Here is an 18,591-nt window from a genome sequence, read left to right on the forward strand (position 1 = left end):
ACTCCACCATTTTCCAACTGAAGACTGTGGCCTCAGATATGGAAGGGCTTATTTTCATCACGGCCGCTTCACACTCGTTCGAGTGACATTTGAAGATCACAGCTTCTTGAAGCCATTTAGGGTTTATAGCAGCACCACCTGTTGCTTTGACAAAAGCCAAATGGTGTGGACTGTTTTTTTGTTTGTTTGTTTGTTTTTGCATGGGTTTTAGAAAATCTGGACAAAGCCTTAAGGTGAAGAGAACTAAACATTTCCACAAATCCAGAAGACCACGCTTGTTCCCACGCTTATTGGATATCACTCATCTTGGTGTATATGTGCCTTAAGCTGCAAGTTTCCACAACAAGCGCATTTTTATAGAGGATGCTGTAGTAATGGCGAGCCGCAAACGCCGAGGATGGAGCGGCAGATTGAGGCTCATAAACAGAGAGGTTTAACTTTAAGTGCCTGACACACACGAAGGAGATAAAGTGGCCCTGAGCTCTCCAGTAACAGAGAGTGACATCATAAAATAGAGCAGCAGCAACAAGATGGGAAACATAAAGGATAGATATATTAATGGGAGCCAGTTCATGGAAGGTTTATTGTGCGAGCATCTGCCAGCAGTGTCGACCAGCTCAGGCATCAATTCTCATGGATCGTCGTCTGTTTAACGTAAATATGAATCTCATTACTTCGTCCACTTTCACTCGAGCAGCCAGCAGAGTCAGTGTAGTTCACCCTTGCAACCAAATAGTTTTTGATGTCTTATCATGTTAAGAGTCAATTTTGCGCCAGCGTTTGATGAGAATTCCTTTTTCTTTTTACACATGCACTTATTTACAGTTTTATGTTGGTGCAGGGCAGCCAACTTGACAAAACTTGAAAGAAAAAAAATCACATACATCAAATGTGTCACAAAGTCCAAAATAGTAGGACCACTGACAAAGACATACAATGGAGCATTTGACTTTTCTCTCATGGAAATTGGTTATGAAAATCCATACAGATGAGGGTGACCTTTTATAGCAATCTGCCTATGGAGAAATTCACTGTTTTTGCACCAGAATAAAAACGACTTTGCTGTCATTTGGTGGAACGCATTGCTACGCAATTTCTTCTCAAATGTCAGCATGCAAATTGCAAAGCCATTGAAATCAAATCACTCAAATGCTGAAACAAAACACCACAGTGGCGCATGCACTTTCTCTCTGTGCCATCTATGTAGAAGACGTACCAGCTTTGAATAAGGGATTTATGAATATTTTCCTCCACCAAAGAGGTTAGAGTTTGTTCATCGTGGATTTCTTGCCTCAACTTCCTCTGTATAATTAGCTTCTCTTTTTTTTTTTATATGTACATGGGGTACTATTAATTAACGGGTCTTCTCGTTACTTTTGTTGTGGAAAACACACAAAACAGCTTGTGCCATTGAATTATTAAAGTGGGAAAATTTGAAAAATAGTTCTAATGGATGAAAAGACACCAATTAAATATTAACAGTCAGAAGCAGGCACAGTGGTTTGTCTCACAGTTCTGAGGAATGTGGTTCAAATCCGGGTCCTACCCATGCAGTTTCCATGTTCTCCCAGTGCTTGCGTAGGTTTAGTGCAGGCACTCCGGTTTTCTCCCACATTCCAAAAACATACGTGGTAGGTTAAATGAAGACTCTAAATTGCCTGTAGGTGTGTGTGTGTGAGTGTGGATGGTTGTTTTTATGTTCTCTGCAATTGGTTGGCAACCAGTTCAGGGTGTAGACCAGCCCCCGCTCAATCATAGCTGGGATTGGCTCCAGCACTCCGGCGACCCTTGTGAGGATAAGTGCCTGATATGGATGGATGGATGGATGGATGGATGGATGGATGGATGGATGGATGGATGGATGGATGGATGGATGGATGGATGGATGGAAGGATGGATGGATGGATGGTAGGTACCACTGATCTCAATTCAGGTCAGATCCAAACGGATATTAATCAACTACTGCAGTGGAAGGAACCTCTGAAGATGAACACATTGCATTGGTCGTTGGGATATAAAATCAATCCCTGTTTTAGGGTCAAAGCTTTATCAACGGTACAGACAATTTGAGGCGAAACGTTAACATTCTTCATGCTAATTTAGATGTAAAAACACTGCTCTAAAAATGTCATCTGGTTTCCAACCTGTAAGCGTTACCCTAGCTCTGCATATATTATTAGTTCTTCATGACATGGGAAAACGTAACCCTTAGAACAGATTATACCGATAGACTACTGTAAATGAGTCACTTTAAACAGTGCATACATTGTCTCATGTCAATTTCCCCCTGAAACTAAAGCCCACAATGGGGTATCAGAGCAAAAGTGATTCACATTCCCCATTAAGGAGACCACTGTGATCTCTGTGTGCTGGGATGAGGATATAACACCAACTGCAATAATGCAATCATAAATTGCTCGGTAGTTAAGTTGAGAAAGATGGATGACAGCTGAGGCAGAGTGGAAAGGATGCTGAGAGAATGCGCTTCATCTCTTTCTCTTTCCTCTGGTACTTACACGCACGTTTGCACGCCATCAATACACACACTCATCCTCATTCACAGAGCTGGACAGTCAAGCATGAAATGAACATGGGCAGCGTGAACTTTGACTGGCATTTTCACATGGCGCCAGGATTTATGGAGCCCTCTGTAGGTAGGTGAATGAGGTCCTGACTGAAAAGAATTGCCTGACTAATTTAGCTTGCAAATATAGGGCCAGTTAACACATACCAACTCATGTACAGGTAGATCAAACAGACGAACAGTTCAAAAAAGACAAAGTTGTCTCTGTACTGCCGCATATCGTCATCATTTACTGTACCACTATTTTAATATTACATACTCTTGGGGGTGATTAAATAATGACATAATTAGGCTGAAGCCCAGTCGACCAGAGGGAGGAGGACCCCAATACAGATCCAGAACATGCCAACTCATGTAGTCTAGACCTCATGGGATGAATCTTGCTGATGAATAGATAGCTAGATGGAGTCGGATATTTCCCACCTGAACATCCCCTATCAACATAATAAAAGACTGCAATTGTAAATAGTTTGCTGTACTGTCACCTGATGGACAAACAACCAAATGTTTAACGTGTCCTTTGTCCATTCCAAAGTAGGAAAATATCAAATGTCTTCTCTGTTTCTTTGGTTATGAAAGAGGTTATAGTTTCATTGCAGCTTGTTTTGTTTATTGGCAGGATGATTCAAGCGCAGTTTCCACAATCCTTTTGTGCAGCAGGGTGGTACTGGCACAGAAAGGCCCATTGCGGTATTGACCAGAAATCTGGATTTCTCCCTGCCACGCCCTCACTTTTCCAACATCCCTCCATTAATAACACATGACTTTCCTGGAAAAAATCAAGTCTTATGATATAAAAGCTCTCTGAACGTTCTGCACTTCTGTTTCCGTGCCAATGTCATATGGAGCAGGATAACGCTTTGCCCGGAAGAGTTGCCACGGCAGAGGACTGCGTGGTCCGTCCAAGAGGTGATGTCATTTACCAAACAGGATGACACTGAAAGAAGCGTGGAAAATTGATTCAAGGCACAATTAATTGTCAACCAATCCTGCAAAATTGACAGTTTGATTAATGAATCAATGATTTCATTATTTTGCTCAGCCCTCATCTGTGTATAATTTGGTACTGAACCTTGGCTTCCATCGGCATTGTTCTTCACTCTATCCGTTTTCTTTGCCGCTTGTCCTCACGAGGGTCACGGGGAGTGCTGGAGCCTATCCCAGCTGCTAACGGGCAGGAGGCAGGGAACACCTTGAACTGGTCGCCAGCCAATCACAGGGCACATAGAGACAGTTGCAATCACAATCACACCTAGTGGCAATTTAGAGTGTCCATGTTGCATGTTTTCGGGATGTGGGAGGAAACCGGAGTGCTCGGAGAAAACCCACACAGGCACGGGGAGAACATGCAAACTCCACACAGGCAGGGCTGGGATCGTACCCGGGTCCTCAGAACTGTGAGGCTTTACCAGCTTATCCACCGTGCCGCCTCTTCACTCTAGTGTGCTTTAGTTAGTTAGTTAGTTAGTTAGTTAGTTAGTTAGTTAGTTAGTTAGTAGTTAGTTAGTTAGTAGTTAGTTAGTTAGTTAGTTAGTAGTTAGTTAGTTAGTTAGTTAGTTAGTTAGTTAGTTAAAGATGCAATTTTCCACTTTGTGTGCTGTGTGTGTGTGCGGGGGGACACCATAAGAGGCCACACAACGCATGGCAGCCCTCTGAGGTGGTGGGAGAGAGCTACATTCACATCTGACAAAGACTAAAACAAACACAGCAATTTCAAGGTTACATAAGGCCTCGTACCCCCCAATCGAGTATTTGCCTTGAGCATGGGAGCCACGCCCGGAAAGCCCAGTTTGCCGTCCGCATATCCATCTCTGCCCGTGAACAGATACACTACACCGGGGTTCTCTTTCAACACTTCACTTTAAGCCAGGCGATTTGTCTGCTAGTACAAGGCCTCCTGTCAATAAGAGTACATTTTATGGAGCCGGCTCTCGCACTGTGTTCCTTCATTGTACGTGTACCTACCTTAGTGCCTTGAAAATTTATCCCAACTATGTTTCTTCAACCCTCTGAATCAGACTCAAGAATTGATTGTGCTCCTTCATTGTACCCGTCTCACTTGACCTTGACTTATGGAGCTGAGCAGAAGGAGCCCAGTGAGGGAAGAGCAAACAAGTCAGCATTTACACATCATTGCACTCACACACACAGGGACCAGCCCCATATTAACAAGTCACCCTGATTAATTCACTTCTCGTCGCACTTCTTGTTGTATTTGTGTACTTTGCTCGCTGACATTTCGACTTTTTTTGTGTTCACGCTCCGACATTGTAACGTAACACTTTGTCAGCCCAGACCGTGGCACTATTGTTTGGTTCCAGTCTGGCTCTTTGTTACGCATGATCCTGCGCCCGACACCAGCAAACACGGGCGTTATTATGCAGGGCAGGCCTTCCTTAAGATCGTTAACGATGACAAAAGGGTAAAGAATACACGTGTGGGCACATTGCCCATATTAGATAGTGTTTATGTAAAAACACTGTGGTCAAACAACAAAACTCATGCAGGGCAGGCCTACTGTATTTTTCAGATTATTTAAATGATTCGAGTGGGGATCAACTGTCTACACCATTTTCATAGATATTAATCAGAGTTTACAATATTTACAATATTCAGATATATTGTAAAGAGAATGTATTCTTTACCTCCTCTACACTATTTTAGATAAGGTCAGGTTCTTGCTGATGTTTGCATCTTATAATCATAATTTTTTTTTAAAAACTGTCTATGTCCAAGAAACTTTCTCCTTCTCCTGGTGTACATTCAGATAAAGGTGTCGATTTGTTCTGAATTAATGTCATTATGGTCTGGTTGCATTATGGCTAAGTGAGGCAGAGACACACCAGAGCTACCAGATGGCATTGGGGGGGGGGGAATATAATGTAAAAAAAAACATTTGCTGCTAGATACTTTGTTTAGGGCTAAGAAATTAAGAAGATTTCAGTATGCTTTCCCCCAGATTACTGCAGCCACCTACTTTACGCAATAAAATGAGTGTTCACTTCACTAAACCTTTAATTTCATGCTACTCTACCACCATGGTGCATCGTTAGCAAAACCCACTATTTGAAATTTTATCTTTGGTTTGCTACCATTACCAACAAGACTTTTGTGAAAAAACTTTTTTTCTGGATACTATAAAACTATTTGAATTTTATCTGACTACAATCCAATATGTACACGTATCGCTATGCTAAGTGGATAAAAAATAGTCTTCAACCAACTCTGAGAATTACCAGCCCCTTTGAGGTTGCCATGCACAAAGAGTAAACAAAACGAGGTTGAGCAAAGAGGTAAATTGGCAGTGAGCAGCTGCAGGAGTTCACAAAAGACCACAGAGTCGTGGAGAGCCGTGACTGATGTCTGAGGTCTGTGCACCACTTGACACCACATTATCACTCTGTGCTCCCACACAGACACATGCCCATAAAACACAAATCACACAGCGACCACATATGACGTGAAGCGACTCGGCTCATCTTTCATCTTCTCACACATTATTGAATATGCACACGCAGGCTCGCACACACACACACAAACACAAACACTTGCGCCACATGCAGAGCTCCAAGGCCAGAGGTGCTTTGCCTTGGATTGTGGTCTACAGTACTTCTTTTTTAACTCGGTTCGAGTTTTATCACCGGAGGCGTTTTTAAAACTTTCTTTTTCCAGCCCCATCTCACCATCAGGTTGCCACTCACTCGGCCCTGTGGTTTGCAAACCTGACAGCATACACGTGGTCCAAGCCGTGAAAGTCTTAGCCGTCAAAACCTGACACGAAGGCCTCAGGCGGCTGAACTAAGGAGAGGTTTATAGCTCATCCACTCATCTGAGAGGAAAAGCCACAGTCGCTTCTTTGCAACAGTGCTGTATAAACACTTCAAACCAAACAACAAACTAATGTCCTTGATTGAGCGTCACCCATGGCGGCATTGAATAGGAAATGACACCACATCTTTCAGGAAAGTGAAAAGGACGGTGTCACAGATGAAAATAATAATTCACATTTTAACCCAGGAACATTAGCAGCATGACGTAACCTCCTTCAAGAAACATGTAAACTGCTTTGTTAGACATGGAAGGATTCAGAAACTGCAACTGGACGGAGGATCAAGTTGCCACAAAAACCTGTCGTCAGTGATTACACATGAATACAAATATGTCTCCTGTGATTCATTTGCTACACACTACTTTATTTAATTCAATGTGAAAACAGACAAAAGATCCTAAGATTTAATAAATCCGGAAGCCGCATTCAAACACTCTGTCCAGAATGAATTTGGGAACATTGTGCATACTGTACATCAGCTGCGCTTGGCAATCACCATTAGTCCTTTTTGCTTTTACCCAGCTAACACCCTGATTAAATTGAGGCTCCTGTGTGTCAGCGCCACCTAATTCTCATTTGTCAGGCCTATAAGAGCCCTGTAGAACGATCTCTGTTAATGAATCAGTGTGATGGCGGTGCACAGGAGATTCAACACTGCATTTATATTCATGAATAGATTCACTGCTGACTCCATCATTGACCTGCAGTATGTGCAACTACCAAACTCTCATGTAGCTAAAACACTTCCGTTAAATTTTGCATGAGAGGGATCAAAAGATATTTGGCGAAATAAACACAGGTGCTAGTTTTAATTGAAATGATAAAGTGCAAGCATTTAAATGTGGGGCTGCATGAAAGAACATGGCAGCGTTCTGATATTTCTAGGGTGCCTTGGCCAACAAATGTGAAAGGCATAACTAACATCCACCCATCCATCCATTTTTTTCACCGCTTATCCTCACGAGGGTCACGGGGAGTGCTGGAGCCTATTCCAACTGTCAACGGGCAGGATGCGGGGTAAACTCTGAACTGGTTGCCAGCCAATCGCAGGGCACATTGAGACAAACAGCCGCACTCACAATCACACCTAGGGACAATTTGGAGTGTCCAATTAATGTTGCATGTTGGAAGGTGGGATGAAACCGGAGTGCCTGGAGAAAACCCACGCAGGCATGGGGAGAACATGCAAACTCCACACAGGTGGGTCCAGGATTGAACCGGCGACCTCAGAACTGTGAGGCCAACGCTTTACCAGGCGACCCGCTGTGCCGCCCCATCACTAACAGCCCAAAAAAAACAAAAAAAAAGGATGCCCCCGCAATTGCCTGTATTAATAGTTTAAACTGTAACTGTACCACAAGCTATTGTCCCAAAACTCATTAATATTATTTCTAACTCATCTCACAACATTACCCTAAAATAAATGGCTTATAGATCGTTTGATTGAAGAGACTCTGTAATTTCCACTAACTGCCCAGGCTAAACTTAACTCATCGCCAGCATACTAGATGTTTGTCTCTCAGTTGAGACCCATCACTCCAACGTACTTATTTGATGCCAATTGCTCTTTTCATTAGCCACAGCTTTGCCACCATTTTGTCACATCTTAGAGCATTATAGAAACAGCACAAAAAGAACAAATAGGTGAGTTTTTTCAGCAAATAGCTGATGAAAAGGTGACTTTTTGAATAGTAAAATGGTGGGGGTTAACTGTATACTTATTAGGGTTTTAATTTTGCATAATGGCTACCTGTAGCTTTCTCAATGCTCTTTTGAACTAATTCTTCCACATTTGATACCACTCCACAGTTTTAAACATCCTCTATCTTATGACCAACCTTCTTTTAAAAAAGTAAGTTAGCGTGACGGAGTTGTTGGAGCTGTTCCAGCCATAAAAATGAGTTCAGGATGGTTGCAATCATTGCTGGTGACAAGCGCCACTGAAACCTAATCACCCATAATGGTCACTGATACTCTCTTAACATTATTTTCCTTGAGATCGCACACAAAAACATAAAACAAAAGGAGAGCTGCCAAGTGAGAATTTAAGCCAACCAACCACATGGTCCGGGCTGCGGCGTCTGTGATGACTGCAAGGCGCTAGTTACTTTTTTACTTTGAAGTTGGAGCTTTATAGTATATCGCCCTCTTTCTTTCTTTAATTCCCGGCCACCGTGTCCTGCTACAATTAGCTTAGTCCACAATTATTAAATCCACTCTATTGAAATAATGCCCGTAGGTTTTGATTATGCAAATAAAAGCAGATGAATTTTCATTTGATAGGGGGTCTCAAACATTTCTGCATGTTTTCAATCATCTCCTCTTTGGTTAAGTCTTAAAACAAAGATATAAAAACTATTCCAAGAACCCTCAAATTTCCATAATATTAAGTATTAAATGGGTCACTCCCCTGCAGGTACCCATCAAGTGGAAGCTTATAAATAATTGGGGACGTAGGCTCACAAGAAAATAGAAGATATTGTTTAGTGTGGTTTTCCCTCTGGGTTGAACTAAGTTGTCGTTGCATTTAGCACATCTCTATCAAAAGCGGCGTGTGTTTCGACACAATGGAACCTTCATACTCAAATGGCCCTGGGGCCATCCTATTTGACAATTTGTAATTCAACCAAAGTGTTATCTTGCAAGACTGCAGCTCAGCATCTAAAGGATCAGTGCCACAAGAATTTTATGAGATGTACGAAAGTTGCACATACCTCTGCTCAATATGCTTAAAACAAGTTGATTTTACGAGCTGTATTACAGCACATTGCTCCCTAAATGTTCACCTAGAATGCATTACTACTGTATTCAAACAATAACAGTGAGGGAGGGGGGAGAAAGAGGAGGGGGGGGGGGATGTCTGGGGACCAAGCCCACTTCCTCTTCACAATAACGGGTCAGCCGGCGGATGAAGAGGGAGGGGGAAACACGACTTTCGGTAAATAGTCTCCACTTCTATTTAGCCATGACGACCGTAGACACAACACAAAGTCCATGCAAATCCAGCAGGTAGTGTGATTGCAAAAGCAACAGGAGTTCCCCCGAGTGGCCCCCGTGACCTTATTCGCGTCATGGAGGAAGCAATTTGGAAGCAATCATCCAGAACTGTGTCTTTACTGTGAGGGCCAACAGGTGAGCAGCTGAATCTCACAAAGACAATGGCTTCATTATGCATTAGGAATCCTCAAGTTAAAGCACCATGCCATCAGCGTTTGCCGCCCCGGAATTAAGGTCCAATTTAGCTATCAACAAGTGCAAAATAGTGATCCTCCAGCAGACAGCGCACCTGGTGAAGGCCACAAAGAACTGTTGAAGGGTCCTGCACTAGAAGAAGGGCTCAGTTCCCATGGGAAAATAGCACTGAAATGGCTTCGTTGTTTTGGGGCTTTTTGTTTGTTTGTTTGTTTTACCTGATACCAAAATATGGATCTGATAATAAGCAGAGACCACACATGGAGCTGTCTGGGACTTAAAATCCAGGTGCCCCTACCTACTCCCTTGTATACCTGTTCCTCAGTGAACATCAGCTACTTTGGGATTTGGAGGAACAACCTAGAAGAGTTGTAACCCAATCTGAATTTTGAGACTCCTTCTCTAAAATGGGACAACAAAAGGCAGACCATGTGCTGCGGGGGTCAATAGCACCCCGTCACAACAACAGTGGTCTCTGATCCTATATTTAACAGTGGTGGGAACTGTGCGAGCAGCCATACAGGAACACTTTCAATGCACAGTGAAGGTCGACTGGGACACGGCTTCCTCCTCAGTCTACAAAGTCAGAGGCTGGTTTAGTTCAATCCCCCCCCTCAACCCCCGTCCTTACACCAGACAGTGAAATAAAGAGATAAGCATTGTTTCACCAAACAATGGCGCACTTTCAAAATCTACAAACCTTTCCAATTTGGCACCCAGGGCCAGTTTTTGAAGTTTAGCTTGGTAATAAACAACTTTCTCGATGCAATAAGAAATTGTCAGGTGGATTTAAAGCCATCATCGCTAAATGTGAGGGTTAAAGGTGACCGTGTAAATCCTTTGGTAGAGTAAGTACACTTTGAGAGCAGTCGTTACCAACTCAGTGTCCACAATGGAAAAAAATTCTCACATTCCCACCTAAAATACAGTACATTTTTACCTCATCACCACTAAATTAACATTTAATTATTTTCATGTTGTGTGAAACATCCATTCAGCCAAGCATTTTCTTTGCCGCTTATCCTCACGAGGGTTGCGGGGAGTGCTGGAGCCTATCCCAGCTTTCAACGGGCAGGTGGCAGGGTGCACCTTGAACTGGTCGCCAACCAATCGCAGGCTACATAGAAACAAACAGCCGCACTCACAATCACACCTAGGTGCAATTTACAGTGTCCAATTAATGTTGCATGATTTGGGGATCTGGCAGGAAACCAGAGTGCCCGGAGAAAGCCCACGCAGGCACGGGGAGAACATGCAAACTATTTGTAGCTAAATGACATCTTTGTAAGGAGTCAGTATGTAAGCATCACAAAAGTTTCTCATTTTTCAGGAAAACAGGAAAAAGCACATTTCTTGCATCATTAACATTGCATCCATCATTTAAGAGAGCAAGGAATGTTCAACTCTTTCAAAGAAATAGTAAAACCATGTGGGGTCCGACCATTGGTATAGATTTGGAAAAAAAATATGAGATTGATCACATTTGGACATATCAGCTTTCTGGCCAAAAATGACAATCCACTGTACGCACTTACTTGGATAGACAAGTTCAAAATGTACACACACAATGTACAGGGATGGCTTCACATTTCTGGTACTGCATTTTCTGATAAGAAGCATTTCTTCTGTTTTTAAGAACCACTTCACCCCCAGTTGGGAACCCCTGCTAAAGGACTTGCTAATGGCACGGAACAAAATCGAAAGTTGCAACTTTTGCACACTTTACTTTTAAAAGTTTTATTGACTGCATGCAAAATGCATATGACTATTCAACTTTCGGTTGAACTGTCATTATGATCCTAATGTATTAGAACCACCACAGACGATCTTAATTTGACGTTCTCTAAACTTTTAACTACGGATGCACAAATGTTTTGTGTTTCATTATTTCTTGCACAACTTGCTGTTTTCTGACAAGGAACTGAAAGGCATAATTGAGCTGTTTGATTCATGAATAAACCATTTGTAAGAATGTCCTCGCACACTATTTGGCTTTCTGTGACTCTTCTAGTCACTCTTAAGCTTAAGGGGGCGCTCCCCTCTGAGAATATCCTCCTTGACGCCTTGCTATGGTGATGTACTGATCAAATTGTTAGGCTTTATCTTGGCTTCATGATGTAAAACATGATCAGTATGGTGGAAAGATTAGAGAAATGCTTAAATACCAGCTCATTTCAATTCATGGATCAAGCAACGGCCCCTTGTTCGAGAATATCATGGTGCAAAAAGTACTGAACCAGTGAACAGTTGGACATGAGCATTTTCAAAGTTGAGAAAACTTTTTTTGAAAAAATTAAGCACTACTCAAAATGTTATCCTGCATTTTAAGCTTATATGGAAACCCTAACCTTTTGTTAACTACTTGCTCATAGTATACTGTGTATAGTATATTGTGTCGCTCACATTAAGTTTAATAAGATAGAAGTACCAGACCTACCTTTAATGAGCTTTGGTCAGCCAGTGTCAACGCCAGCTGCCTCAAATCGGACACTTTCTTCTGACAACTGTGACAAAAGCCTCCCTTCTCCTCCGTCTCAGGCACCGAAACAGACCCGGCGCCCTCGGGGGCGGGTCGGCTGCTGCAGCGCGCGTCCTCCGCAGAAAGGAGCCTCTTCCTGGGGCTGGGCGGACACTGACCAGTCGGACATCCCTCCAACTTCAGCGGGGGATGAAAAAAAGGTGAGCTCTTGTTAGTTTCACTTGTCAGAGTAGATGGCACATCAAATGCATTTGGCTATGAGCAGGTGTATAATTTGAAAAGGTTACAAATGCAACATTCCACCTAACCACTTACAATTGGATGCCCCCCGTCGTCAGGAGAAAGCTGGCAGCCCCCAGATGCAGACATTGTACACTAGTAGGCTCTACTGTACACCCTTCCAACTCAAAAGAAGCCGACGCCAAGGTCGTGATCGAGGCGAGGACGAGTCATATCGGCTGCCGAGATGACTTGAGCAACTGTTGACTTGATCCAAGTCCACTTTCGGATGTGTTCCGAGGAGTTTGCTCAGCAGTGTGCTGCAGGGGCGGCCACAAGCGTGCTCATGGGTGCGCAAGAGGCGGTATTGTTGTGGTGGGATGGCAGGGCTGAACTTTCTGAGGCCACTAAACAACGTTTAAACACATGAATTGAATTCATGTTTGGAGTACTCCGCTCCCAAAAGGTGTTGTTTTAGTTTGTTTGTGTGGTTGTGTTTAAGTGGGGGGAAATCCCTAAAATGTTACTATAAAAAATAGATATCTATACAGTATATACAAAATATTAATAAAAGTGAACGATATCCCTTTACCTGCATTTAGACCACTTTTTTGTATATTTGAATTTAGTTGCGCACAGTACACTGTTTTACAGTGACTTTTTTTGAAATAAAAAGTACAACAACAACAAAAAAAGGAAGGACTAAACGCTAACTGCAAATCATCCAGGAGCCCAAACGCAGCACCCTTGGCTACATTGAACGCTACTCTGGCGCCACCATCTGGCAAACATTCGCAATGCCGCTTTAGGCGAACAGCACCGGAGATGGGTGGGTGGTGGGCTTGAGGGTTAAATATTTCATTTGTAAACTTTCAATATTTCATGGTGAGGGGTGACGTAAGAGACAGCGGCCTCGTGAAATCCCGAAAAATAGCCTGGTGCCATCAGATGGCCCTCGGAAAGTGACAACATTCGAAATTTTTATGCTTTTATTTTATTTTTTTACTGATAGTTATTTGTCACATTTGATATTAAAATTGATCACATCACTTAAAGTCAACGCCATCTTTTATAAATGAATTTGAATTAGAATCAAATCCAAATTAGTCCAAGATGTCCTTTTACTAGTACAGTTTACTACATGCTTAATATAAAAAGCCAAATATTAAAAAGAGAAAAAGAGAGAGAGAGGGAGAGAGAGGGAGAAGAGAAAGAAAATGATACAAAATGCACAAACTCATTGAGTAAAGTTTGATATTTAAAAAATGAAAAAATGACAGAGCAAGTTTGAGGTTTGGAAGCATTGAGCACAACTTTTGCTAGTGCATTATTTTTAACAAATCCCAAAGCAACACCGATGTTGTCGTCACTGACTCGAGCTGTTCTTACCCTCTTTTTTCTTTTCAGCAAGTGACTGGTAAATCCAAAAATGATGTCAGAGTCAACAAAGATGGTGCCCAGGTCGATGATGCCGGGTTGGGGCTTGCCCCCTCCGGGAGAGCCCAGTGAGTTCGGCAAAGCCATGTGGGGCAGCAAAAATGTCACCTACAGTTATATCCCACTCGTCCTATCTCATTCCAAGTGCCATCTAAACCAGAAGCTATTTGGATCCTGCGCAAAAGAAGAAAAAATCTCCACATGCTAGTTTTAATCCAGGAATCCCCACATCTGAGACATAGTTTCTCAGAATTCCACGGAGTGAAGCCATACAATCCATAAGAGGCACTCTCCATCAACTGGGAGACTTCTAGGACATCATCCGAGGAGGACCCTCTGCTCCTCTCTGCTCTCTTGCCTCCCCATCACCCTCCCTTTTAACTCTACCCTTCTCTCTCTCCCTGCTCCCTTCTCTCTCTCCTCCCCTATTCACTACATGCAGTGGTCCCAATCCCAAGATGTACAACCATGACATCACAGGCAATAATCACTAACGACACGTCCCTGCGATTTTCCCCGTAACATTCACACGGAGTCTCGCAGTGCGTCTGTGCACACGCAAATGACCTCATCTGGACTTATTTAATGGTGCCATTTCTCCTTTAATAGTCCTACAAGATGCATTGTATAAATATCCTGCTGAATATACTGACATATTGCAAGGTAGCATCGATAATTTTTATTCATGATCCGTATAAACCGCACTGATAAACTACAGCTGATTGGACTCGGATTGGCTTTACTATACAACTCTGCAGGATGTATTCAACCTAATCCGCACTGCTGCCTTGGACTGTCTGCTCTCAACAATAAAATTTAAATATGGCTCGTGTTCATCTTTAATACTGGTACTGAGAAGCCAATAAGACCTCATGATTGGAAATCAATATTCAATGAATAACCTTCACTTCACAATTTCCAGCAGGTTTGAGTCTTGTTATCGCACAGACTAAATGGTTGAGGATGGTGGGTGGAGCTCACTTTGGTTATTTTAAATAGTTTTACAATCTAATCTAATCTAACATAAGGTATAACGCGAGAGGTTGGCTGCTTGAAAAAGTAGATCTTGGGGCAAAAAAAGTTTGGGCACCCCAGAATTAGATTAACCCATTGTACCTGATTACTCTTCAGATTTATTTTTAAATTATCAATTCATTCACAGTGCAGTTGAAGATGCTTTAACTGTCCCCCTTAGGGGAAATTTAACTCGCACTGTACTTTGTTCAACTACAACGTTCCATTAGCCTTGATAACACGTGCACAAAACACATTTAGACTCCAAGTAATTGCAGGTTGGGTGCCTGCCGGTGCACCTCAGACATTGAATGAAAACGACACTGGGATCTCTTCCATCAGCCAGTCCCATTTTATTTCCAGTCCCAGTCTCGCTTTGGTCCACTGCAGGAATCTTCATTTAAGATTCATTTAATCCCCATCAGATCTTTGGCATTACACAGCACTTCTCCCAAAGCAAGGTCCTTACTTACAGTTCAAATTACTTGGATGTATAATCAGTACCCAGTACCTGGACCTTCAAATGGAACTCAACCAACTGAATCCAAACCCATAATATCACCACTATGCTGTCGTAACTCTAGAAACCATATTATGGCCTTTATTTCATATGGCAATTATCTCAACTTGAGATATTACGAATCCCCCATTACCATGATTATATTGATTTAACATGGCATTATCCATCCATCAAATTTATTTACCACTTGTTATCTGCAGAGTCTTGGGGGCTCTAGTGTGGAGGACCAAGAGTGACAAATAAATACATACAGTACATACATATATACATGCATGCATTGATACATATATACATGCATGCATTGACACATACAGAAATGTGACCTTAAAAGTTAAATATATTAGTGATAAAATGTTTTCATATTTATGTAATGATCTAAATATTTGCTTATTTGAAATTCATTTGTTCTAACATTTATTTAATTGCCACTCCCTGAGAAGGGTTGCGTCAGGAAGGGCATCCGGCGTAAAAATTGTGCCAAACATATGTGTCTGAGATGACTCGCTGTGGCGACCCCGAAAGGGACAAGCCGAAAGAAACTTACTTATTTACTCTTTATTTATGATTTATATCTTATTTATATTGTCATTTATTCAAATATGTTAATTTCCATGTTATTATTTCAATATTTATTTATTTCATTTTGTCGTTCAACAGGAGTGACTACCCACCAGCCATCAAGCATCCCTACCAAAGTACACCCACGGCCAAATATCAACATGTTATATAATATTAACTGCATAAGGTATCAGTCCCAGTCGTGTTTTTTTTTTTTTTTATCTGGGAGGGGCATTTCCACTTCAAAACTGTTGCTGGCGCAGGGCTCCCACAATTGGAGTACCTACCGTAATTTTTATGGCACAATTGTAAGCTGTAGATATTTAATAATTTGGTTCGGGGGTGTTCTTCATCAAATTCATTAATGTGACTCACCTGGTCTCTGGAAAGGAAGACGTGACACCACTGATCAATACCAAGGCGAGTACACCCCCTTTTTTTACTGATGGACCTCCAAGCATACATTCAGTCAATTAAATTGCTTTCATTGGATTTATTTCATACAGAATAAAAAAAAAAAACAGGCGCTGCCTTCAAGTGTAGTCTGTAAAATGGCGTGCCTCACACATTCCTCTGGGAACAACACATCCACTACATAGGGTATTTTCATATTAAAGTGTGGTATTTTTTTCCTCAAATAGATTTCTATGACAACCAGTTCAGGGTGTACCCAACCTCCTGGACGATGACAGCTGGCATTGGCTGCAATACTTCCACAACCGTTGTGAAGATAAACGGCTCAGAAAATGGATGGATGGATTTCTATGACATTCAAAGTCCCAGACAAACTCCATGCTCCATCCGTGATTGACAGCTAGCCTAAACCTTCAAAGAACTACGCCTCTTTGGTGGTTGAGCACATTCTCCTACACATCAGGATGGGAGAATGTGTGCAGAAGAAAAGTGTACAAGTATACCTTCATAATCTTAGTATCAGTCTGAAACACAATATCCATCAAGCTGTCTCATCTCGGTGTGCTGTGGATGCCCCCTGGGTCATCACAAAGGAGGTCCCCCATGCAGGTAGGCACCTATGAGTCATATCATTCTCTGAAGTGGTATTAACTATTCTGCTTGAGAATCAGACTATTTGACACAAAGTTGTATCATCAGTACCCGAGAATTTCACTCATGGACTCATTACAAAAGAAATACACTCTACGGCAAACGTTGCTGATAGATGAAAAGATCTCACAACCATAAAGCATGAACAGGAGAACTAGAATAGCACCAGACCCATGTTGGTAACCTAGCAGGCTACACCACCAGGAAATACCGTTAGTGTACTATGTCGTGAGGAAAAGATCCTGAAAAGCAGGGCTAGGTTAGATAGCGGCACATGTTTTACAGTTATTTATGAGCATAAAATAGGGATTATGTTTCACGTCTAAAACAACAGCAAGTTGTCTCCTCAAGTGTGTTCTTAAATATTTGGGCGGTCACATTTTAAGGCTACACTGTACGTCTGACAAAGCTGTCGTATTTCGGTCTGTCACATAAACACAAATCGCGTAGTTGATTGTTTGACCCCAAGATGAATCACTTTGATTGGCCCGCGAAGGCTTTCATGCAGTCATGTGGCTGCCTTGTGCCGTTTGATTGGGGAACTGGAGTCAAATGACCCTTGTGATCACGTTGGATTGGCTCAACGGCACCCTATGCGGAAATCGAAAACGAAATCTAAAAATAGATCGCGCAAGTATTGATTAAAAGAAAAGAAAAAACAGCAGGTTGCATGTAGATCACTGTAAGGGAGGAAAATTGAGTTTTCTTCTTCAGTTAAATATTCAAATGAAAGCAAAAAAAAAAGTATGACGCATTAAAACTAATGGAAGATGTTAAATTTGTCCAAGAAAGGTTTATAATTGGCTATAGATCCCACAAGATGATCTCAAAGCACTACACTTGCCAAAAATCAATCACCTAAACTTCAACATAGTTCCTTGTTACCAATATGCCACAATCGAATGTCCAAGCATTCCTTTTGTCTCCATGAACCTCCTCAACTCATTTCAACATGGTATCTAAGTAACACATTTAAAGATAGTGCATTTTTAAGCAAATAAAAAAGTGCGGGCTCAGAAAAAAAAATGAATAGGTGAATTTGGAATGCCGGACTGCAAATACGTAAGGGTTCACCTTAGAACCAATCACCATCCTTTCTTCTCCATCTAGTATCCAATATGAGATCCCCAATCCTTAGTCCCTGTATCCCAGATGAAGAAGGAAAAAAAAGAGATTTGTGGGTAAATCATTCATCAAAGTTTGGACGATTGTCATTATAGATAAAAGAGGATCACATGAAGATTTACCGGTACATTCTGACACAATGTCAACAAGTACAGCGGGGTGAATAAATGATATTTCAGGCTGGAATCAATTATTGTAGCAACAACCAGCATGTCTTATTCGTAAGGGAGTGGAGGCAGGGCCTGTCACTAGGCTGATAATTACAATCCATAGTAAAGATGATTTACCACGTCCGTCACTTTGCTCCACACCCCTCAGTGGAGGAGGTCTGGCTCGAGTCTTTGCTGATGAAATTCCATGGAGGGAACCCCTCGGGACTTGAGACACTACATCTGCGGCCTTGTTGCACGTACAGGGAAATGGCTCAGGGCATCTCATTAAGGCCTCTTTTATTTCTTAGACTTGCTTGTGAGACCAGCGGCTTCGGCACCGCGGTGCATGCATGGACAAGGATTTGTGAGAATCATTTAGCAAATATTGATAGTTCTACCGCGTGGAGGGCATCAAAG

At 42.0% G+C, this 18,591-nt stretch overlaps 1 protein-coding gene and 1 long non-coding RNA gene across 2 annotated transcripts in view; both read right to left on the reverse strand.

The window, feature by feature from the left end:
- kif26ab (kinesin family member 26Ab) overlaps positions 1 to 12,533 on the reverse strand; it is a 64,513-nt gene extending 51,980 nt beyond the window's left edge. The window contains exons 1-2 of the mRNA XM_061844264.1: positions 12,400 to 12,533; positions 12,043 to 12,261 (exon numbers count right to left, since the gene is read on the reverse strand). Of these exons, the coding sequence (XP_061700248.1) occupies positions 12,043 to 12,261; positions 12,400 to 12,453 (273 nt within the window). The 5' untranslated portion in view covers positions 12,454 to 12,533. The remainder of the gene's footprint in view (positions 1 to 12,042; positions 12,262 to 12,399) is intronic.
- A 4,103-nt stretch (positions 12,534 to 16,636) lies between these two features.
- On the reverse strand, positions 16,637 to 18,591 carry LOC133513690 (uncharacterized). Its single transcript, XR_009798572.1, has 3 exons — positions 18,310 to 18,591; positions 17,972 to 18,038; positions 16,637 to 16,863 (listed from the first exon to the last, which is right to left on the reverse strand). It is a non-coding gene; the product is annotated as an uncharacterized LOC133513690 (long non-coding RNA).

This window comes from Syngnathoides biaculeatus, chromosome 15, assembly GCF_019802595.1.
Source record: "Syngnathoides biaculeatus isolate LvHL_M chromosome 15, ASM1980259v1, whole genome shotgun sequence".
Taxonomy (NCBI): Eukaryota; Metazoa; Chordata; class Actinopteri; order Syngnathiformes; family Syngnathidae; genus Syngnathoides; species Syngnathoides biaculeatus.